At 38.7% G+C, this 24,742-nt stretch overlaps 1 protein-coding gene across 1 annotated transcript; it reads right to left on the minus strand.

The window, feature by feature from the left end:
* Positions 1 to 1,181: 1,181 nt before the first annotated feature.
* LOC118832590 (E3 ubiquitin-protein ligase DTX3L-like) lies at positions 1,182 to 24,249 on the minus strand. Its single transcript, XM_036739880.1, has 2 exons — positions 24,111 to 24,249; positions 1,182 to 5,470 (listed from the first exon to the last, which is right to left on the minus strand). Exon 2 carries the CDS (start codon positions 5,394 to 5,396, stop codon positions 3,141 to 3,143), a length of 2,256 nt encoding a protein of 751 aa, XP_036595775.1. The 5' UTR covers positions 5,397 to 5,470; positions 24,111 to 24,249; the 3' UTR covers positions 1,182 to 3,140.
* Between the last annotated feature and the right edge of the window lie 493 nt (positions 24,250 to 24,742).

Raw genomic sequence — 24,742 nt, forward strand, 5'->3', positions numbered from 1 at the left:
TTTATGAAAAGTCAGACTGGTAGTGGCTAAAAGAAGGTTCATTTGAAGGAGGTAAATAAGTACACTCAATGGGATTTTGAGAAAGACTGTATCCAAACAATGGGGTTACTGGTATCTTTGAACTGGGTATTATGCTTCCAACAAACTTAAAAATGATTTGGATAGTCAGAAAGGAGGAAAATGGAAAAAGAGGTAAGACAGTTAAAAGTCTCTCAGTCTCTCCAAAACCTCTGTTCACCTTTAATTGAAAATCATGATTTTTTGATATCATTGGCTTGCTCGTTAATCTTTTGGGAAGAATCTATATGTGTAAATGGTGATATATATCCTGTATATTCTATACCCCAGAAGAGGTGTTATTGGAACTCCAGTAGGAAAAGGCTGACTTAGGTACTATGTGGTTTCAGGCTCAGGACAAGGACAAAGGAAAGTGGCAGTTTCATCCAATGCTGGAAAACAAATCCTATATAAAGGAAACTTTGTGTCATGGGCCTGGTCTAAGAATGATTCTGGCTTGATAAAAGAAATTAAGCTGTTATAGCAAGTTATTCCAAGGATAAGCCACAGCCATACATTAAGCAATACCCTCTGTCCAAATTCAAATTGAAGGAGTACAGTCAATAACTGAAGATTTAGAGAAATAACAACTTACAGAAAATAAGAGCAGTGCCCACGTAGTACCCAGTTTTACTGGTAAGAAAGAAAATTTGATAAAGTTAACCTGTGTATCAGGTTACTCCAAATTTAAATGTTCCTGTGATATCCCTACTATGATTTCTAGACATTTGCAGCAAATTTTAAGTTGTTTATTCCACCAAAGTGTCCACCTTAACTCATTATGCCTTCCCAGCCTTCAGCCTGTGATTGGGTCCCCAATAGTCTTTGCTCCTGCATTCTCCACACTTGAGACTCAAGCGTCCTCTTGGCTCACATGAGGGAATTACTGATTTGTACCTTATGAAAAGATAAGAGTATAGATTAACTTTTTAACATACTGAATCATCATAGGGGCACCTAGGTGGCGCAGTGCGTAGAACACTGGCCCTGGAGTCAGGAGGATCTGAGTTCAAATCTTGCCTCAGACACTTGACACACTTACTAGCTGTGTGACTTTGGGCAAGTCACTTAACCCCGATTGTCCTGCTTCCCCCCCCCCCCTGCAAAAACAAAACATACTAAATCAGTTTGGAATGTTTTTAATAGAAAAATAAACAAAAAGGGAAAAAAGGAACTGAACAAATGCCTGGAGAAACTAGGTCAGAAAGACTTCTGGCATCTTCTAAATGGGACTGGAAAAGAATATACACATTTCACAGAAGTACATGAAAGTTTTACAAAAAATTGATCATGTTAGTTTAGGACACAGAGATATTACAAACAAATATAAAAACACAGAAATAGTTAATAATTTTTTTTTACAAACTGTAACCTTTTTCTGATCATTACACAGTCTTAGCTTTATTAGAAGCATCTGACACAGCCATTAAGCCATGTCTTCCCTAAAATAAGCATAGAGCCAGATCCAATGGTTTAATTATTTAAAGAACCAACTAAAGAGCACTTGAGCTACAATACTTAACCATCTGCAGCAGGGCAATAAAGTGTTGCATTATCACCAATAAGCTGTTCATAACTGGGAAAAGAAACTCTCTGTGTAACAGGTTCTCTTTCATTTTCCAAGCAATGCTGCAGAATCTGATATTTAAGCTCTTAAGGAATATTTCTGCTTAATATTTTTTGTTGGAAATACCAGGGCATTTCATCTGTTGCCCCACAACTACACTTTTAAAGGGGCACCTTGAATAATGGCAAATCGAGAGCAGACAATTTTGTGGAGGTTAAAAGTGAGAAAGTATTTGGGCATAAATTGGGTCTCACTATGACTAGGCAAACAGCAATTGCCACAAGGTGCACCCCAAAAGGTGAGCTAATAATGCAGAAGAGCAGGGCAGCACACAAACCAATGCCAGTTGCCTATTAACCTGGAAACTGATTCCCAGGTCAATGACCTTGCCCATGGTCAGTCAGTCAACAAGTATTTATTAAGTGCTTACATATATTCTAGGCAATGTGATAAGTGCTAGGGATATAAAAAAAGAGGAAAGTCTCCTGTTTCAGGTAGCTTATAGTCTAATGGGGAAGACAATATGCAAACAACTATATACAAACAAATTACATACAGGACAATTTGGAGATAATCCACACAGGAAAAGCACCAGTATTAAGGGGTATGGGAGAGGCTTCATGTAGAAGGTAGGATTTTAGGTAGGACTTGGAAGAAGTCAGGGAAGCTAGTGGGTAGAAATGAAGAGGAAAAGATTTCCAGGCATGGTGGATATACAGTGAAAATGCAAATCCAAATCCCCAGAGATTAAGTTTCTTGTGCAGGGAACATCAAGGAGGCCATTATGACTGGATCACAGATTACATGGTGGTGGAGTAAAGGGAGGGGCAAGGCTATAAAGGGATTTGAATACCAAAAAACAGAGGCTTTTCTATTTGATCCTGAAAGTGATTGGAAGTCACTGGAATTGGTTGAAGGCAGAAACAGCTTTCCCCACTCCTCAATTTACACTGAATTTGCCAGAGTCCCAAGGATGGATAGTTTCTTTCTGAAGTGAAGGACTCATGAAGGTATTTGGAGATTAATCTTCTTCAAGATGTCTTCCAATGTTTTTAATGTTCCTGGCTACCATTCCAGTTAGAAAGGAATAAGTTCTGGTGAGGTCTGAGGCCACCAACTGCTTAGCACAAATGTGAATGGACCTGAGAGTCAGTCATCACCTTGTGCAAGTGGTACAATGGAAGATTCCTCAACTCCAGCATCTCTGGTGACAGCAAAATGGAGAAAGTTAGGAAAACACTTAGAGATATGCTTTGGGTTCTCACTAGAGGGATTTTTACATTCCTACCAGGCTCTCAGTTTGTCTAATAAGAAGTAAAACACTCCAAGAAATTAGACAGGTTAGCAGATCACAGTTCATCCCATTCACCCCTAAACAAACTAAGTTATTCTCAAATTCATTTCTTTTTCTCTAAAAGCTGCCTACACACACATATATTTTAATGATCATTGATTCCTTTGCACAGCTACAGCATTTGCAAGCCCAGTTTTCAAGGCGTCCTTGAAGTCAGCACTCTTACTCAATTCCTTTTGCCTTCAGCTCCAGCTTGACTCGCTGCAGATAGTTGGGATCAGGGTACCCAAAGTTTTCTGGCCCACCGAATTGGAGAGTTTTGTGGTGAATATCATTCCAAGTGATCACATCATTGGCTCCTGATGTTCGAGACTGTCCTACTGTGAAAATCAACCTTTGGTCAAAAGCTCTTCTGAGGAGAACCAAAACCTGCCGTCCTTCTTCATTGTTTGGCAAGTATGCCACCCGTCTTGTTCCTTCATAGCGTCTCCCTGGGTTGGGATGATCTTGTGTCTGTATGCCTCCTCGCATGTCATAATGAATCACAATAGTGCCGCAGGAATTATAACCTGGAAGTGAAGAAGCTCTGTAAGAGGCTGTCATTGTTCCATCTGGCTGGTTCCCTTTTACAATATGATAGGAAGTCTGGCATACAGGGCACACTGGCCTATGTTTCATGGCCTCTTTGATACAAGGGGCACAGAACACATGCTTGCACTTTGAAAGGACTTCTTTGTCTTGAATGACATCCAGACAGATGGCACATTCGTCCTCCTCCTCTTCTTCCTCCTCCTCTATTCCTATGTCAGCACTGCTAGGCAATTCATTGAAGGGAGATAAAGTTGCCTTGAAATCAGCAGCATTTTTGGCCAAGGGGCATTTGGGGTCTCTATCCCAAATTTCTCCAAGGAAGAGGGCTGGAACTTGTCTTTGCTGAGCAGGAATTTCAATACTAAAATGTCTCTTGACATATTTTATAGCTTTTGCAAGGTACTTGGGCAAACCAGTCAAGGTCAGTTCTTGTTCATACCACTCCAAGTTTACATAGGGGTGCTTTCTTTCAAACTCTTCAAAGAATGTCTTTTCAGGTCGACACTTTTTCCCTTGGCTTAATGGTTTCAATATAACCACCTCTTTGACAATCTCAGCTAAGAGCATCTGAAAGACCTCAATGAAATCTTCATAAGCATGTGCAGAGAGGTCAATATCTTTGTGTTTTGGCTTAAATACAACTAGTGTTCTCCGAGTTTGGGGTCTGTTCACCAATTCCATTACAGTGTCATATGTTTTCTCTATGTCTTTGACTTCTTGGCGCAGAAGATGCAAGTAAACAGTATCAACCTCAACTTCATTCTTCATTGCATTTTGGTAAAGCATCATTTCAAGAGGCGGTTTGCGGGTGAAGTTTGCTTCAATGAAATGTTGAGCTCCTAAGAGATCCTGTGGGCTTCCACAGAGGACCAAGATTTTTCCTTCCCCTTTAACACGGAGGCTTTTAAAGATGTCAGCCAGTATTTTTTGGACTTCAAGGACCAGCTTATGATCTGCGAAATGAAGTTCCTTATGGATCACATTCTTTACTTCCCTCTGAAATGCTCTGGCAAAAGCTTCTTGAGCTGCTCTCCTGTCCCATGACTTATTTGTCTCAAAGTCTAAACTCACATTGCCTGTAGTATATGACACAGTACTTTTGATACGTACTTGATACTCACTTTGTATTCTGTCCAGAGTTTCAGCAAAGAAATATTTGAAATAGTCATACAAACGTGAAGGAACTGAGATAACATCTGACTCCTCTTCTGTTTTGCGTTTTGGGTTTGTCTGAGCAGTAGCACTGTCACAGTCATTTGGCATAAGGGGCTCATTTTCTCTTGCTGAGACTGAGTCATTTTCTAGGATCGTCTCGCTTAAGAATTGGTAAATCTTTTTAATATCTTCAAAGTCACCAATCACTTTCTCAGGCCCATGCTGGCCTCCCTCTATTTTGACATTTGGGCAGAGCTTAAGGATTTCCTCCCTTTGCTCTTTGGAAAGCTTGAAGTTCAGCCGGGCCCTTACCTGGAGAAATATCTTTAGAGTGGAGAAATCAAGGGAGCTAGCAGCACCTCCTTCATCTGAGTGCTTCCCATTTGGAAATTTCTCTGGGAGTGACTGAGTCTGAGAGGAAAGCTGGCCTGACTCCAAAATGTTATCTCCTAGGTCATCATTTGTTTCTAGGTATATGTTCACATGTGATCCAGCACCGACCACCAAAGAGTGATCTCCCTTTGCTATCACACCTTCCTTGGCTTGTCTTTTATAAAACTCTACCCAGAAAGTGCCTTCACGGGGACCAGCTTTGACCTTGCACTTGCCTCCTCCAGACCTAGACGGGTTCTGGAAATACTTTTGCAGCTTCCTTTCCATTCCAACATAGTTCTCCGACACCCGGACCAGGATCTGGTACAGAGGGCTGTGGGCAAGGCTCGCAGTGGCCATCGGGGCAGGGTAGGGAATCGTAAGTTGAAGATCTGGGCCTGTGATGTTTGTTCACTGGTCTCTGGAGGGAGAAACTGGGAAGCAGAGAGGGGAGGTAAAAATTGCTGTCAGCTCCCAACCCCCCACCTCTCTGCCAAGACCATAGCTTAATAAAAATAGTAATTGGTTAAGACAGCACAAGCATAAGAAAAAAAAACAAAGGACAACTTAACAATGAAATGCTAAATAATGATAAGTTTAAAGAATAAATTTTTAAAAATACAAGTAATTATTTGAAAAAATGAGAAAATTGAAAATGATGATGATGATGATGAAACAACATACAGCAGCCAGGATGCAGATAAAGCAGTCCTAAGGAGGAAAAAGGTATATATACTTACAATCATACATTAACCACAAAGAAGTTAAGAGGAATACTGGACTGAATATTCACTGAAAAAATTAGTAAGCCAACAAATAAACAAGCTTAAAATAAGTGCAAAGGTTTTTTTAAAAAAATAGAGGAGAAATAGGTAAATTGAAAACAAAAATACTCCAAGGAAATGATATCTAAAACTAAAGGGTGGTTCTTTGAAAAGAATAATGAATTTGTAAACCTTTAGCTAATCTGACTAAAAATGAGAGAAAATCAAATTAATAAAATAGCAAATGAGTAAAATGAAATATCAACAGAACCAGAAGAAAAAAAATAATTAGCATACAATGTACAGTGTTAACCAAAAACAATATCAGAAGTCCACAAGACGTGCTGCAATTGGAGTTATTATAATAGAAAGGCACGTGCATGTGTGCCTATACCTGAGCCCAGCAGCACAGGGAAAGATTTTGTATTTAAGTTACAGGGAAGGGGGGAAGTCATGGGGCAGGGGGAGTCATAGGGGATGGGAAAAAGACCCATCCCCTCTCAAAGAAGAAGAGAAAGCTTAATTAAATAAAACAACAAAATCAGCATTCTTTTCCCTTGGAAACTACTAGACCATGAAGATATGATGGTCTGTTTATCTCCAAGGGTTCCAAGTGTGGAAACTCTTTCTTAGTCTAGTGCAGACTGGTGCTGGTCTTGACTCCCAAGCATATACACAGGGAATTCAGCTGTGGGTACAAGCAACAAATCATGTCAGTTCAGGGGGGCCTTCATCCTTGACACATTCAGGGCCTCTTGCATACTCCAGGTCCAGTGTTTCTACAAAATATGGCAACTCAATAAGACAAGCTCAGGGCACCCTTTAACATCCACACACCCATGCCCCATTGGTCAAAGGTGATCTCTGGGTATGCCAATGACCACAGAGTGTACACTTGATAAAACATTCTCATGAATACTACCTGTGCAGGGTCTCTGAAGGCAAGAGAAAAGAACACTTCAGAAAGATAAAGGTCAACAGACAGAAAGCTAACAAGAGACTGGGCATTTTATGTCTCAAGACAGCATAGTTCCAGTTATGAAGTGAGATCAAGGAGATGATTCTGGGAAGATGGCAGAGTAGGTCAGAAAATTCCAACCTCTCCAAATTTTCTCCCCAAATGTTACAAAATGGCATCTTGTGGTGAATGCAGAATGGTAAAAATAAATAAGAGTTAGGGCAGAACAGTGGTTCACATGGGACAAGAGAAGATCTGAGATTTGGTCCCTGTGAAGTATAAACATCTCCAGGCTAGTTCTGCTAGACCAACAAGCCCTGGGCCTAGCTGAGTTCGGAGGCATCCTTGGCCCCAGCCACAGGAATTTTCATCTCCCAGATAGGTAAGGAATTGGGCATCTGGGCAGAGGAAGACTGATGGAACCTCTGCTGATAAGGGACACCAGGCCCAGCTGTGCAGCTGAGATGCAGCCCTTGGTGAGAAGGAACCAGTATATGCCTGGTAAGTGCAGAAGCAGTGGGGTGGGAACACATACAGGAGGGCAGAATAGTTGTTTTTGGTTCCAGGCCATAGTGGAGAAGTGAAGGAGGATCTAAGGCCAGAGCCACTATCCTCCATACCGCAGGACTAGAGGTGATTACAATAATAAAATTCTATCAATAAAAATTGAGCAGGCTAAGGAGAAAGAACCCAGCCATAGAAAGTTACTATAGGAATAGAGAAGACTGGATTTCCTCTTCAGAGGAGGATATTGAAGCAAAAAAAGCCTCTCCTACCCCAAAGAGTAACATGAAATGGCCACCTGCCCAAAAAGAATTTATAGAAGAACTTAAAAAAAGAATTTAAAAATCAAATGAGAAAGACTGAGGAAATTTTCTTTTTTAAATAACAACAATCCAAGAAAAATAAGAAGATTATGAAAAGAAAGTCAAGCAACTAGAAAAGGAGATCCAGAATCTTAAGAAAGAAAAAGACTGGGGGAGCGGAGCCAAGACAGCTGCTGGAAAGAAGGGACTAGCATGAGCTCCCCGCCATGTTCCTCCAAAAATCTCTAAAAAATGGCTCTGAACCAATTCTGGAACTGCAGAACTCACAAAATAGCAGAGGGAAGCAGGGCTCCAGCCCAGGACAGCCTGGATGGTTGATGGGTGAGGTCTATTGTGCATGGAGCTGGGTGCGGAGCAGAGCAGAGCCTAGCGTGGGCCGCGTGGACCAACCAGACCAGGAGCTGGGCGGAGCAGGCCCTAGCGCCCTGAATCAGTGAGCTGTGGCAGTTGCCAGACTTCTCAACCCACAAACACCAAAGACAACAGAGAAGAACTGCAGAACCCACAAAATAGCAGAGGGAAGCAGGGCTCCAGCCCAGGACAACCTGGATGGTCACTGGGTGAGGTCTATTGCCCACGGAGCTGGGAGCAGAGTGGAGCAGAACCCAGCCTGGGCGGTGGTGGCAGGACCAACCAGAACAGGAGCCGGGCGGAGCAGGCCCTTGCGCCCTGAATCAGTGAGCTGCAGCAGTTACCAGACTTCTCAACACACAAACACCAAAGACAACAGAGAAAGTTAGCGGGAAAAGCGGCTAGGGACAGGGTGATAGAGTTCACGGTTCAGTTACCAGCCCGAGGACAGCGGAGGTGAGGCAGCTACAGATGCTTCTGGGCCCAGGCCCACCTGGTGGGAGGAATTAAGTGGCAGATCAGAGCAGGAATGCAGAGCCTGCTGAAGATCTGAGTCCAGTCCAGGTTGGGGGTTCTTGGGGAAGGAGGAGTGCTGGTATGACAGAGCTGCCTGTACAGAATTAGCTCTGAAATCAACGGCACATCCCCTCAAGCTTGGAACAAAGTACTCTTTACACTACAAGCTGTCATACCCTGACAAAAAACTCAAGGGTCAAGTAAGTTGGCTGGGAACATGGCCAGGCAGCAAAAACGTACCCAGATTCAGTCTCAGACTTTGGAATCTTTCTTTGGTAACAAAGAAGACCAAAACATACAGCAAGAAGAAGTCAACAAAGTCAAAGAGCCTACAACAAAAGCCTCCAAGAAAAACATGAACTGGTCTCAGGCCATGGAAGAACTCAAAAAGGATTTGGAAAAGCAAGTTAGAGAAGTAGAGGAAAAATTGGGAAGAGAAATGAGAAGGATGTGAGAAAAACATGAAAAACAAGTCAATGACTTGCTAAAGGAGACCCAAAAAACACGGAAAAATATACTGAAGAAAACAACACCTTAAAAATAGACTAACTCAAATGGCAAAAGAGCTCCAAAAAGCCAATGAGGAGAAGAATGCCTTGAAAGGCAGAATTAGCTAAATGGAAAAGGAGGTCCAAAAGACCACTGAAGAAAATACTACCTTAAAAATTAGATTGGAGCAAGTGGAAGCTAGTGACTTGATGAGAAATCAAGATATTGAAAAACAAAATTAAAGGAATGAAAAAGTGGAAGACAATGTAAAATATCTCATTGGAAAAACCAGTGACCTGGAAAATAGATCCAGGAGAGATAATTTAAAAATTATTGGACTACCTGAAAGCCATGATCAAAAAAAGAGCCCAGATATCATCTTTCAAGAAATTATCAAGGAGAACTGCCCTGATATTCTAGAGCCACAGGGCAAAATAGAAATTGAAAGAATCCATTGATTGCCTCCTGGAAAAGATCCCAAAAAGAAATCTCCTAGGAATATTGTTGCCAAATTCCAGAGCTCCCAGATCAAGGAGAAAATACTGCAAGCAGCCAGAAAGAAACAATTTGAGTATTGTGGAAACACAATCAGGATAACACAAGATTTAGCAGCTTCTACATTAAGAGATCGAAGGGCTTGGAATACGATATTCCGGAGGTCAATGGAGCTAGGATTAAAACCAAGAATCACCTACCCAGCAAAACTGAGTATCATGCTCCAAGGCAAAATACAGACTTTCAATAAAATAGAGGACTTTCAAGTTTTCTCACTGAAAATACCAGAGCGGAATAGAAAATTTGACTTTCAAACACAAGAATCAAGAGAAGCATGAAAAGTTAATCAAGAAAAAGAACAAGAAAAAGAAATCGCAAGGGACTTACTAAAGTTGAACTGTTTTGTTTACATTCCTACATGGAAAGATGATGTGTATGATTCATGATACCTCAGTATTATTGTAGCTTAAGGGAATGTGCATATATATATATATATATATATATATATATATATGTATATACACATACATATATATGTGTGTGTGTGTGTGTGAATATATGTGTCTGTGTATGTATGTATAGATGTATGTGTATATATATATACATATATATATATATAGAGAGAGAGAGAGAGAGAGAGAGAGAGAGAGAGAGAGAGAGAGTGAGTACAGGGTGAGTTGAATATAAAGGGATGATATCTAAAAGAAATAAAATAAAATCAAATTAAGGGATGAGAGAGGAATATATTGAGAGAGGGAGAAAGGGAGAGATAGAATGGGGTAAATTATCTCACATAAAAGTGGCAAGTAAAAGCAGTTCTGTAGGAAGGGAAGAGAAGGCAGGTGAGGGGGAATGAGTGAATCTTGCTCTCATCAGATTTGACCTGAGGAGGGAATACCATGCACACTAAATTGGGTACCTTACCCCACAGGAAAGAAGGAGGAAGAAGATAAAAAAGGGGGGATGATAGAAGAGAGGGCAGATGGGGGAAGAGGCAATCAAAAACAAACACTTTTGAAAAGGGACAGGGTCAAGGGAGAAAATTGGATAAAGGGGAATAGGTTAGGAAGGAGCGAAATATAGTTAGTCTTTCACAACATGAGTATTGTGGAAGGGTTTTATAAAAATGATACACATGTGGCCTATGTTGAATTGCTTGACTTCTTAGGGAGAGTGGGTGGGAAAGGAAGAGGGGAGAGAATTTGGAACTCAAAGTTTTAAAAACAGATGTTCAAAAACAAAAAAAAAACAGTTTTTGCATGCAACTACAAAATAAGATACACAGGCAATGGGGCGTAGAAATTTATCTTGCCCTACAAGAAAGGAAGGAAAAAGGGAATGGGAGGGGAGTAGGGTGACAGAAGGGAGGGCTGACTAGGGAACAGGGCAACCAGAATATATGCCATCTTGGAGTGGGGGGAGGGTAGAAATGGGGAGAAAATTTGTAATTCAAACTCTTGTGAAAATCAGTGCTGAAAACTCAATATAGTAATTAAATTAATAAAAAAAAGAAAGAAAAAGACTTCTTGAAAATTAGAATTAGGCAGGAAGCCAGAGTAATTATGAGACCAAGAAATAACAAAATCAACTATAGAGAATGAAACGATAGAAGAGAAAGTGAACCATCTCATAAGAAAACCAACTGATCTGGAGAACACATCAAGAAGAGAAAACATAGGAATAATTGAAAGCTGAAACCTGAAAGCTATGATCACAAAAAGAATCTTGATACAATAGTACAATAAATAATTAATGAAAAAAGTCCTGAAGTGTTAGAACAAAAGGGGAAAATAGAAATAGAAAAAAAAAATCCATCATTCACCACCTGAAAGAGATCCTATGAGGAAAGCTTACAGGAATATCATAGCAAGACTCCAACAGCCTCCACTCAAGGAGAAAATATTACAAGCAACAGGAAAAAAAAATAATTCAAATATGGTGGAGCTAGAATTATAATCACACAAGACCTAGCAGCAGCAACACTAAAAGACCTCAGGTCTTGGAACACTATATATCAAAGAGCAAAAGAACTGCAGGTGCGCATAAAATTATCATACCCAGAAAAATTAAGCATAATCCTGAATGGGGAAAATGGACATTTAAAGAATTGCCAGACTTTCAGGATGTTGTTGCGAAAAGACCTGAAATCAATAGAAAATGTGACATAAGATTCAAGGAAAAAGAAATATATATATATATATATATATATATATATATATATATATATATATATATGTATATGGTAAACCTCAAAGACTAATTACAAAGGAAACAATAAGGACAGAGTGTTTATTTTTTTATATGAGGAAATGTAAATCATATGTCTAAGATTGTTATTAGTAATTGGGTAGTTAGGAAAATTAGGATAGAGATGAGTATGACGTGATACCCAAAAGCAAAAGGGAAAAGGTAAAAAGAATAATTATCTTACATAAATGAGGTGGGAGAGAACAAACTCACAAAGAAGAATTAGATGGAGGAAGACAGCCGGTGGTTTTGGAACCCTACTCTCATTGATAATGGGTTAAAGAGGGAACAATATATATGTTTATGTTTGTGTGTGTGCGTGTGTGTGTGTGTTTAATTCTTTTTAATTCAGAAAGAAATAAAAGGCAAAGGGGATAGGGAAGTAGGAGAGGATAAGGGAAGGATCTTTGGTGGGGGGGAAGGTTAAGTGATAGGAGGGCAAGGTAGCAGGTAGAAAGAAGTAAAGTAGAGGAGTCAGGAGAGATAGGAAATAGGAGCACACGAAGACATAAAATAAAGATCAGGAGTAGAATATATTAGGGGAAAAAAGCAAAGGTAGTGATCATGATCACAGACAAAGTTAAAGGTAAAATTGATTTAATCAAAAGAGGAAAAAAAGGAAAATACACTATATGTCAGCCATATTAATCAATATTGTTTTAGCCTACTTAAAATAACCAGAGAGTATAAGATTAGAATATTGCTGTGGTATAGGAAACAATGAGTTGGTAGACTTACAAAAATATGGAAAGACTTGGATCTATGAAAGGAAGATGTTATCCACCCTCAGAGAAACAGAGGACAAACAAGTATAATATGATCTTAACACAGATACATGTGAACGTATAGGTCTATTTGAGTATGATAATAGATATTTAAATATACGTATATGTATGCATGTGTGTGCATGTGTCCACACTTAATTGTAGCCTTCTTGGTAGAGGAAGAGGGAAAAAAAGAAATAAAAAGTGCAAAGCAGAGAACAAAAGAAAACTTACAAGGAAGCAAAGAAAAGATGGACAGCTCAGAACACAACGTGTATCAGTTATTATACAGGCTTTCTTGAAATGGAAATTTATAGGTGTATATTTTGAATCTTCACTTAAATTCTGCTGTGCTTTTTTCCCTTTTTTATTTTGTATTTAAGTTTTAGTATTTAAGTTCATAATGTTTCTTTTCTTATTGTATATTTAAGTTTAAAATAAATTAATAAAAATGTGAGATCAGAACCATAAACAAAGTGCAGTACAAGCCATAGTATGAATGTTAAATGTCAGGGATTAATCCAGATGGGAAATCATACAACATCAAGAAAGGCAAGAGAATTTGCCTAACAGATACAGAAAATAAAAGACAAAGGGGTAAAATAATGGACATCAATATTAACAAACATTAAGTCTCTCTGCAATAACCCTTCCCAATATCCATTCAATCAACACATTTCATCTTGGATATCAGACATCCCATGCCGTCATCTGGTCCGTGGCACATCTCTTCTTGGAGCGGTCTGAAAGCTATCATGTCCTCAGGGGGACCACTTCAGTGGACTTCCTTTCTGGTTCCAAGTTACTCATAACTTAAGCCTCCTTAGATGTTTCTGCTAAACTCTTCTACAAAACAGATTTCAATACAAGATTTCAATACTAGCCATAAAGTTTACTTCTCTAACAACTAGTACTTGTGGTAGAAACCAGCTGGACTTTTGGGGTTCTGACCTAATTAGTAACAGAGCTATAAGGGGAAGAGCAAATTAGGAGTCCATAGTTCACTTAAAACTCCAGAGAATTTATGTTATAAATACCCTGTGTTTTTCTATCTTTATCTAAACTCTGTACCTGACATAAACATTGTTAACAAGTTAAGGGCTACTGTTACATTGATATATGCAAGACATTCAAATACAAACTAAATATTTAAATACTACAGAAAGCAGAATTCTTAAAACCTTCCAAATTACATAGTCATTTGAACTTGTTTTCTCATTATTTTTACTCAATTCTTTACCTAATTTTTATTTTGGCTGTTAATTATTCTCAAACTCCAAAATTAAATACTACTTAATTTAAATTAATTTCAATTAAATTGAATTCAATTATTCAATTCCCTTCTTAAGAGGAGCAGAGAGAGATAAGGATGTACTCCTCACATTAAAACAAATATTACAGAACACTTTTTATAAGGTGACCTATGATACACCAGTGAAGTTGCATAAAAATTACCAAGCTAACTATAATTGCAGCAAAAGACTTGGGAGGTGAAAATTGAATGGGAATAAGAAGGAATATATCTTTTTTTCTCAGCAATCTCAGCACCTACAAAAAATTTACCGTGTATTAGAGCATTTAGACACAAAAGATGACACCATAAGCAAATTAAAGGAATATGAAATAGTTTACCTCTCAGATCTATAGATAAAAGAAGAATTTATTACCAAATAAGAAACAGAAAGCATTACAGGATGTAAAATGGACATTTTTATTACCTTAAATTAAAAAGTTTTGGCACAAACAAAATCAATGCTGCCAAGATTAGATGGAAAACAGAATAATGGGGGGGGCGGATTTTTACATCATATTTCTCTAATAAAAGCCTCATCTCTCAAATATAGAGAGAACCAAGTCACATTAATAAGAATATGAGTGATTCCCCAATTGATAAATGGTCAAAGGACATGAACAGGCAGTTTTTAGATGAAGAAATCAAAGCTATGTCTAGTCATGTGAAAAAATACTCTAAATTACTATTGACTAAAGAAATGCAAATTGAAACAAACCTGAGGTACCACCCCACACCTATCAAATTGGCTAATATGACAGAAAAAGAAAACAATCAATGTTGGAGGGGAAGTGGGAAAATTGGGATTGTTGAATGCACTGTTGGTGGAATTTGGAAATGATCCAAAAATTCTGTAGAGCAATTTGGAACTATGCCCAAAGAACTACAAAAAGGTGCATACTCTTTGACCCAGCAATACCACTACTAGGTCTGTATTCCAAAAAATCAAAAAAAAATTAAGAAAAAAGGAAAAGGACCTCCATGTACAATAATATTTAAAGCTACTCTTTTTGTGATTGCAAAGAATTGGAAGTTGAGTGGAAACCCATCCATTGGGGAATGGCTGAACAAATTGTGGTATATGATTGTGATGGAATTCTATTGTACTATAAAAAATGACAAACAGGATGCTTTTAGAAAAACCTGGAAAGACTTACATGCACTGATGCAAAGTGAAGTGAGTGAAATCAAAAGACTCTACACAGTAAGGGCAATCTTGTGCAGAAATAAACTGTGAATGACTTAGCTCTTCCTAGCAATAGAAAAATCCAAGACAATTTTGAAGGACCTGTGATGAAAAATGCTATCCACATCTGGAGAAAGAACTGATAGAATCTGACTGCAGTTCGAAGCTGCTTTTCTACTACCTTATTTTTCTTAAGATTTCTTTTTGGTCTGTGTTTTCTTTCACAACATGACTAATATGGAAATGTTTTGCATGACTGAATATGTATAACCTTTATCAAACTGCTTGCCTTCCAATGATGTAGCAGGGGAGGGGAGGTGGAAGAGAATTTGGAACTCAAAACTGTAAAAGGATGAAGGTTAAAATTACTTTATTGTTAAATTGTTTTATTGTTAAATATTGTTAAATTTATTGTTTATTGTTAAAAAATAAATTATTAAAAAAGGTTAAAACCTACGTTGCCCCTTCAATTATGACTAATGCCTTCTTGAATGGGAAAAATGCAATCAAATGATTTAAATTCATAAATACCAATAGTCTGGTTTTGGTTTTTATTTTTTAAGACTATTTAAAATCTCTCAGCTTATGCTAATTCAAAGTTATGAAATGAAGCCAGAGAAATTCTTCAGCTAACTTTTCTCTTGTTTTAAACCAGATATTACACAATCTAATTGTTTCTTTTTGTTATTCCTGCCTCAATTCGGAGTTCTCCCTTATCCCATGCTTCAAGTAGCTTCCCCTCAAAGGAGTTTCCTATGGCACATTATTTTTGTTTATTCTAGTATTCTCATCCTATCTCTCTCTCCCCGCCCCCCACATATATATGTAAATGTATATATACATATATTTATATAAAATTCTTAAATATCACCAAGCAAAATCTGTCAAACTGTCACACACAGACACACAGACACACAGACACACACAGATAATGACTGTGAGGTCTTCCCACTAGCTATTAGCTTGAGTCTTCAGTAGCAGCCTCGAAAGGATCTTTTTAACTTCTCCAATCAGAAGAGGTGATTTATTTGATGAGGAGAAGTTAAAAAGATTCTTTTACTGGTCCAATTTACAATCTAGGAGGGATATTTGTGGAGAAGGTCTTCAAGAATGCCCTGGCTAAGGTTTTAATCATTTCTGGAAACCCTCCTGAGGGACCACACAACTTGGCTGAACAGCTTTGCTGCCACAAGTTTCATGCTCAATCTAATCAGGATTCAGAGGTCCCTAGCAGGAATCCCATTCTGACTGTTCAAGATGTTAAAAAACTGGATGCCAGTTTTTTAGCACCAAAGCTGGGGATCACTTAACATCTTAGGAAAAACCCATGGGTCATGTCAGTGCTTTTGGTACGAAATGAAACCTCCTGGGAGGATGAAGAATTCCCCCATTGAGCCTTGCTTTCTACAATTGGATTCACAGTGCCATACTCACCCAGTGTAAGTGTGCTATCAATGGGTTCAGTACTCTGTATAGGGACCTAGTTTATAACCTAACAGAGGGCAGTATCAGGGCTAGAACCTGGAGACCAACTCTCTCTGTCTCTCTCCTCCCTTTCTTCCTCCATGTCTTATTCCCTTTCCATACTTCTGTCTGTATTTCTCTGTATTTCTCCCTCCATCTTCATCCTTCTCTGTTCTTGTCCAGTTTTATCAATCTTTCTTTGTCTCTCTTTCTCTTTTCCTCTTCCTCCATCCTTCTCTCTCTCTGCACCTTACTCTCCATCCTTCTCTACCTCTCTATTTATTCTGCCTCTCTCTTTCTCCATTTTTCTCTCTTTCCTGTCTTCCTCTCCCTTTCCCTCTCTATCCTTATGCTATGTCTATCTTTCTCTCTTCAACTCCACCCTTCTCTCTCTCCCTTTTGTCCCCTCTTTCTATCCACAACCCCTTCCTCCCCATCCTTGTGCATTTCCCTCTCACTCCCTCTTTTTTCTCTAGCTTTCCCTATCTCTCTCTTTCTCTTCCTTTCCTCCTCCCTTCCTCTCTCTCTGCTTGTTTCCCTCCCTTGGCATACAGTAAGTGCTATATGAATGTTAGCTTTTATGGAGGAAAAAGCTAAATCCAACTCAACACAATTAGAAACTGTGCTTTAAATGGACAATAACTGAATGTTGCACACAAGCATTTGTCCAAAGCTTCAATATTATCCAGCATCTGAAACACACTGAGGAATTAGTGAAAGGTTTATTTTAACAGATAGTTCCTGAAAGCCAATATTTTTCTAAATTTTCTGATCCATCTTATCATAATATTATTAATTCTGTTATAGTGCTGCTCTGCACATATTAGTTATGTAAAGACCTGAGAAATGTACAATCAGAAGTCAGTATGATTCTTGAAAAGATCTGAATTATCTAGGTGGGTGATACTATAAAACAGTATCAAAAGAGGAATGTAAGGATTAGTGAGAGTTAAATTCTAACACAGCACAGTCGTAGGGAGGTTAAATTGAACACAGTATAGTTTAGGGAGTAGTCAAGACCAGGTGTACATAATGGAACTAGACTTAAATAGCCAATATTCACCAACATTATCAAGCTTCGTAGTTCATGATAAACATGCCAATGAAAATATACCTAGATGAAAATTCTGAAAAATAGTTGTATTGAAATAAGCTCTGAGAAATAGTTGCACTGGACATGAGTTATTTTTAGTTACCTAGAGAAGTTCCTACTCTGTGGTCTGTATAAAAAAGACCACTCTTGAGGATTTCTCTCATAGTCTCTCTATGGTTACCTACATGCATGCAATTTGGGTGCTAGTATTTTCCTCTTTTCAATAAACTGTTATTTCAAGGATTGGCTCCACATAGGTCCATTTCGACCTACAACAAACCACAAAATCAACTGCATTTCTATGTAACGATAACAAAATACAACAGGCAATAATAGAAAGGAAAATCCCATTCCAAAAATATGAAAGGCTTAAAATATCCGTGGCTAAATCTACAAATACACACAAAAGATTCAATTACAAAGTATCCCTTCAAGAAATAAAGGACAATTTAAATACCAGTGCTCATAGCTGGGCTGTGCCAATAGAATAAAAATGACAAGACTACCAAAGTTAATTTAGCCTTGTAATGCCATGCCAGTCAAATTGTCTGAGGGATACTGTATAGAATTTCATAAAATAATAACAAAATTTATGTGGAAAAAACAAAGATCTAAAATATCAAGTGAAATGGCCAAATGAGGCAGGACTAAAGAAAGAAAACCTCAAAATTTCAGACTATACTATAAAACGGCAGTCACTAGAACCATCTCAGATTGGTTATAGATAGATAATCATGGAGCAATGGAAAAGACTCTTAGACAAAGGAGAATCAACCACAATGGAACTTAACAACCCAATGTTCAATAAAGTGGAAAACATGTTACTCTTGGGAAAAGAACTTGCAATTTGATTAAAAAAAACTTCTGGGAAACTGGAAAGTAGTTTGTAGAAATTAGAAATATTCTAGAATTCATTTTAAATGGATACATTATCTTACTATTAAAGATCATACAATAAAAAATTTAGAAGAGAAGCAGATCCTATACCTCTCACTGTTATGGGTAGGAGATGTATTCTTAACCAAGCAAGGAACAGAGGCAATTACAAAAGATAAGATAAATGCCTTAAATTACACAAAACAAAAAAGGTTCTGTGTAGACAAAATGAATGCACCTTGGATAAGCAAGAAAGTGATCCAATGGGAAAAAAGTGTACTCCATACAGCCTTTGAAGCTGAGATGCAACAAAGTATGGATTGATTCTCTGCTGCTTGTGCCAATTTTGGCCCAACAATTAACATCAAGAAAATACAGTTGCTCCATCAGCCAGCACCACACCATCCATATGTGGAACCAGTCAAAGCAAATGGAGAAGTTTTAAATACTGTGGATAACTTCACTTACCCTGGCCGAATAGTTTCCAGGGATGTACACATTGATAATGAGGTTGATACATGCATTGCCAGACCTATTCATTGAATGGGCTTTACCTCACTCTAAGTGAGTACATGAAAAGGTCTTAGCCTAAAAAGGCCAGGGTCTCTCATTGCATCTTGGGTCATCTCCAATCATTCAGATGAATATCTGGTCACTGGACCCAGATGGCTCTGGAGGAGAAAGTGAGGCTGGTGACCTTGCACAGCCCTCCCTCACTCAAATCAAAGTCAATTGCAAGTCATGTCATCATCTCCCTGATGCTGTGGTCCTCTTCAAAAACAAGGATAAACACAACAACAACAACAACAACAACAACAGCCAGAGCTAGCTCAGTGTTTGGTAGGCTCGGAAGGAAAGTGTGGGAGAGAAGAGGTATTAGACTGACTACCAAACTGAAGGCCTACAAAGCCGTTGTGTTGACCTCATTGGCAGGAAACTGAATCACTTCCACTTGAATTGTCTTAGAAAGATTTCAAAGATCACCTGGCAGTATAAGGTACCAGACACTGAGGTCCTTTCTCAACCTAAACTGCCAAACATTCAAATTCTACTTGAAAAGGCACAACTCAGATGGGCTGGCCACGTTGTTCAAATGGCAAACATACGCTTCCCAAAAACACTATTTTAAGGAGAACTCGCATAGGGTAAACACTTACATGTGGTCAGAAAAAGGACACTCTCAGGTTCTCTCTTAGGCACTTTGGAATTGATTGCATGACATGGGAGACACTGGCACAGGACGGCCCAGCATGGCGTGCCCTCAGCAGAGAAGGTGATGGGCTCTACGAGCAAAGCAGAACTGAAGCAGATGAAAAGAGATATGAGATGGACGAATTTAGAGAATCCACACCAAATGTTCACATGGACTATTTGTAACTGACCCATGGTAGAGCATTCTGAGCTCAAATTACTCTGATCAGACACAGAGGGACACAGCATAACTTGACTCTAACATAGTGATGACATTTTGGTCCTCTTCAAGAACCAAGGACAACAACCAACCAATCCAAGATACATAAATAGTTAACAGATATATAAGAGAACAAAAGAGATTCACCCTTAGATAAGCAGTAAAAGTATATGAACAAAAATTCTCAAAAGAACTGCAAAGTATTTAAAACCATGTGAAAAAAATGCTCCCAATCACTAAGAGAAATGCAAATCAAAAGAACCCTGAGGTTTCTCTTCCCACCCTGAAAACTGGCAAAATAACAAAGATGGGAATAATCAGTCCTGGAGGGGTTTTATCAATAAACAAGAAAGAGCAGATCAATGACCTGGGCATGCAATTAAATAACAAAAACAAATGAACAATCTCCAATTAAACACCAGAATAAAAATTCTAAAAATCAAAGGACAGATTAATAAAATTCAAAGTAAAAAACAAACCAAAACAATGAACTGATAAATAAAACTAGAACCTAAAAACCCTATAAAATAAATTATTGTTAATTTGATTAAAAATAAGAGAAAAACAAATTACCAGTGTCAATAATGAAAAAGATGAATGCACCACCAATGAAGATGAAGTTACAGCAATTATAAGGAGTTATTTTGCCCAATTACATGCCAATAAAACTGCAATCTAAGTGAAATGGATGAAAATTTTCAAAAGTGTAAATTGCCCAGATTTCTAACCATTCCTTTTGACCATTCTGTCTAAGAGGCAGAGGGTTCTTAAGGGCTACACCATTCTTTTTTCCCCCAGACAATCCAGCATTTATTAAGCTCTGACTGTGTACCAGGCAGTGGGAATACAAATACACAGAATGAAACTATTTAAAATCTCAAAACACTTTTGCTTGACTGTACTTGTTTGTTATAAGAGACCACTTTCTTTGGCATGGAGGGGAAGGGGATACAGACAAGAAGAGTAATGTTGGTATTGCCATGATAAATTGAATATGTATCTTTAAATAAAAACAAGCAATGTAAATAAGAGAGGCACAGTTTCATATGCAACCTCTTCTCCTTTTCTCTTTGAATGCACAAGGGACTAGATCATCCTTAAAATGAAGAAACACAGAGTCCAACAGAGGTATTCATTTCATCTAGTTTCTACCAGGGTGCTAGATTCACCCTATCCAGTAGGTACAAATCTGATGCTATAATGAGGACAGCATCATGGGATTAATTTATGACGTGGAACTCCCTAGGGATTCTGAGGTCGAGGTAAGTGTCCTCTTCTGTCATTAGAGAAATCCAGAGATTTTTAATCCTGGAACTTAATGGGGCATACCTTCTTTTTTTCTATCAATAATTATATGCATTTTGTCCCATTAAAATACAGCCCTATCCATGTGGCAACATTGTTCACATTGTGTGGCATTTTATTTCATTTTATTTTACTTTACATTTATTTAGCTAATTATTTTTGTTAAAAGAAAAGACATTTAATAAAATGGCATAATTAGGAAAATAGCAAGAAAACATTTTTAACCTGCAGGGTATTCATATATACACAGCTTCACTGTAAGAGTGAGCACACTCCTGGTACATCCATGGAGAGGCACACATATAGAACACATGTGTCTGGGATACTTGCTTAAATATGCAGAAACATAGGAAACATATGTAGCCAGGGCACACCATGTATTAAGGGACCACTCATGCCTGTGAAACTGCAGAACAGCTGGAGTTTTCTAGTGATATCATCTAACTGCTCCCACATGAGGCTATCACAGCAGCAGGACAGCTTGTCAGACAAATAATTTCTCTGTGGAAGCGTAGCATTTTAAAAAGAGAGGTTAAGGTGTCATCCACTATGGCCAATAGCATACATTATAGGCTAAGGAGAAATTAGAGAAGTGAGGGAAAAAATTACCTTTCACATCTACAGATAAGGGAAGAGGTTGTGAGCAAACAAGGTATACAGACAATCACAGAAAATAAAATGAAAAATTTTGGTTGTATAGAATTGAAAAAAGCTTTTGCACAAACAAATCTAATGCAATTACAATTAGAAGGGGAACAGGTTAACGGAAAAAATTGTAGCAAATTTCTCTATTAAATGCTTTATATTATTTATGTGTGTGTGAGTGTGTGTACATATGGAATTGATTCAAATTTATCATATTAAAAGTCATTCAGTAATAGATAAATGGTCAAAAGCTATGACGAAGTAGGCTTCAAAGGAAGAAATCCCAGCACTCAGCAACCACATGATAAAATGCTCCAAGAAATGCAAATTAAAGCAACTTTGAGGTTCCACCTCTCCCCATCAGACTGGGTGGCAAGGATGAAAAAATGACCCATCTCACACACACACACACACACACACACACACACACACACACACCAGCTTTCTTTTGTGTGTTATCCTCCTCCTAATGGAGGAGTTTTTCACTTTTTGACCTAGGGACTGTTTCTTTTTGGTGTGTGTATCCTCAGTGCTTAGCACGGTGTCTGACACATAGTAGGTGCTTAACAAATGTTTACTGACTATTAATGAACAAAATGACAAATGTTGCAGAGGCTACAGGAAAACGGGCACCCAGAAAGCATTGCTAGTAGAGATGCAAATTGGTTCAGACATACTGGGAAGCAAGTGATAATTGTGCCCCAAAAGTTACTAATTATGGCCCAACTGTACCACCACTGGGATTAGAAAACTTTGGGGGCAAAGGAAAAGGACCTGTACACATAAAAATATTTATGAGAGGGCTTTTTGAAGTAGCCCAAAACTGGAAACTAAGGGGGTGTCCACCTATGGTGAAATAACTAAATAAATTGTGGTCTAGGACTGTAATGGCAGCATAATATTTTATTGTGCCATAAGAAATGGACAGTGTCAGGGGAAACTGGGAGGAACTCTCAAGATCTGATACAGAATGAACTGAGCAGGACTAGAACAATTTATATGATGACAACAACATTACAGAGCGAGAGAAAAAAAAATCTTTAAAAGCTTTTAGAGCCTTAAGTAATGCAGTCCAGATGACTGTAGGTGAATCATGCTACCCACCTCCTGCCAGAGAGGTGATGGACTGAAAATCCAGGATAACAACTGCCTATTTGGACATGGTCAAGATGGGAATTGGTTTTGTTAGAATACGCATATTTATTGTGAGGGTTTCGTCATTGTTATTGCTGTGGGGAAGGGGGTGCCACTGGGAGGAAATGATAATAAATGCTTGTAAAAATGAATGTAAAAAACGTTAAAATAAAAGAATTACTCTTCCAAGCCCAATTAAATTCATTGCATGTCCTATATATAGGAACCATCCTTTTATGCATTTTTAAGTATTTAAGATGGGGAGGTGTCCATGCCAGGCTGGCCTCACAAAGCTATATTTGCTCTGCTTCCAGTTCAGTGAGCCTAAAAGAGGTGGGGTTTGGCCTTGGAAAGGCTTCAGAACTCTGATTAATGTAATGACCAGTTAAAATCCTAGAAGACTGATGATGAAGCATGGGGCCCACATCTTGACAGGTGAGGGAATCTAGATGCAGAATAAGACACGTTTTCAGATACAGCCAAAGTGGAAATTTCCTTTGCTTGACTACGCATATTTGTCACAAAAGCTATCTTTTTCTCTTTCTTTTTGTCTGTCTTTTTTTTAATGAGGTGGGGTGGAATGTAGAGAAGACAGAAATTGGGGAAAAGGAAAAAAATAACAGGAAAAAAAAGGTCACTAAGGCACCTAAAAAAAATTAAAAAAAAATGAAGGGACGAGAACAGAAGAACGGCCAGAAAGAAGCACTGGCAGCTTTGAAGAATACAGATTGAATTTATTAAATATTAAACAAACAAAAAACTAAGCTAGAGATGACACAGATCAACAGGTGCAAGGGACAATCCCTTTTTTCTGTCGTACGATGTGTACAGGGAAATGTTTATTTAAATAGGGCGTTTGATGAGTTCAGAATAATAATGAATGAATAAAATGAAAAGGTATAAAAAGAAGAGCTATTTCGTAGACTGGCTCTTCTTTCCCCACCCCAATGTCCCACCTTCTGGGCTGCGCTCCATAAAGGTACCGGGATGGTGGGGGAGCGAGTACAGTGGAGTGGCGGTGGGGAGGGGGCCGCCAAATGGGGGTGAGGACGGGCGTTCTCCAGGGACCTCCATCCCTCCAGAAAGATAGCGGCCTGGACACATCCAGCTGCGGATCCATCCATGGGTGAAGTCTAAAAGGCCCTGGACCGAGGTCTGGGGACGCGGGGGTAGGGGCGCACACATGTACACGCCCCTAGGGGCTCTGGGGAGGGAAAGGAGGGAGTAAAGGGGACCCCCCGCGCTGGGCCTTACTTACCTCCCACACACAGGGCACTCTTTTGGGGGATCCAGCAGGCCTGGGGCCAGGGGCGGGACGCGGATGCGACGTGAGCTGCTTGCAACCCCTTTCCAAATAATGCTGGACGCCCCAGCCCGCGGGAAAACCGCAGAAAGGAGGAGACCTGTGACGTCACGTCGGGAGAGGGGAGCTTGATTCAGCCAATGGAAAGCTGATCACGACACGGGGAGGAGTGCCACCCCTGCAGAACCAATCAGACAGTCAATCAAGATTTGGTGAGCTCCTACTACGGGTCAGCCACTGGGCAAAAGCTGGAAATCACAAAGAACATAGGACAAATTAGAAATAGAAGAGATCATCTCATCGAATAAAATGATAAAAGGACCCAGCATACCAAAATTTTCAGGATTCAGGCACAACAATCCTGATGTACAATTTATCTTTCCAGATACACTCATGAATAAAAGAGAAAACTGAAAGATTAAAAGGAAAAACACCTGGAAAGGAAACAAATAGAAAAAACTACACACAAAGAAAAGTTCTGCAAATAAAAGAAGAAACGAATAAAATGTGGGCAAAACAAAGAGTTAATTGATTGCTTTTTAAAGCACAACCAAATTGCCAGGTGTTTTTTTTAATGGAAAAAAGGA

Source organism: Trichosurus vulpecula, chromosome X (assembly GCF_011100635.1).
Source record: "Trichosurus vulpecula isolate mTriVul1 chromosome X, mTriVul1.pri, whole genome shotgun sequence".
NCBI lineage: Eukaryota > Metazoa > Chordata > Mammalia > Diprotodontia > Phalangeridae > Trichosurus > Trichosurus vulpecula.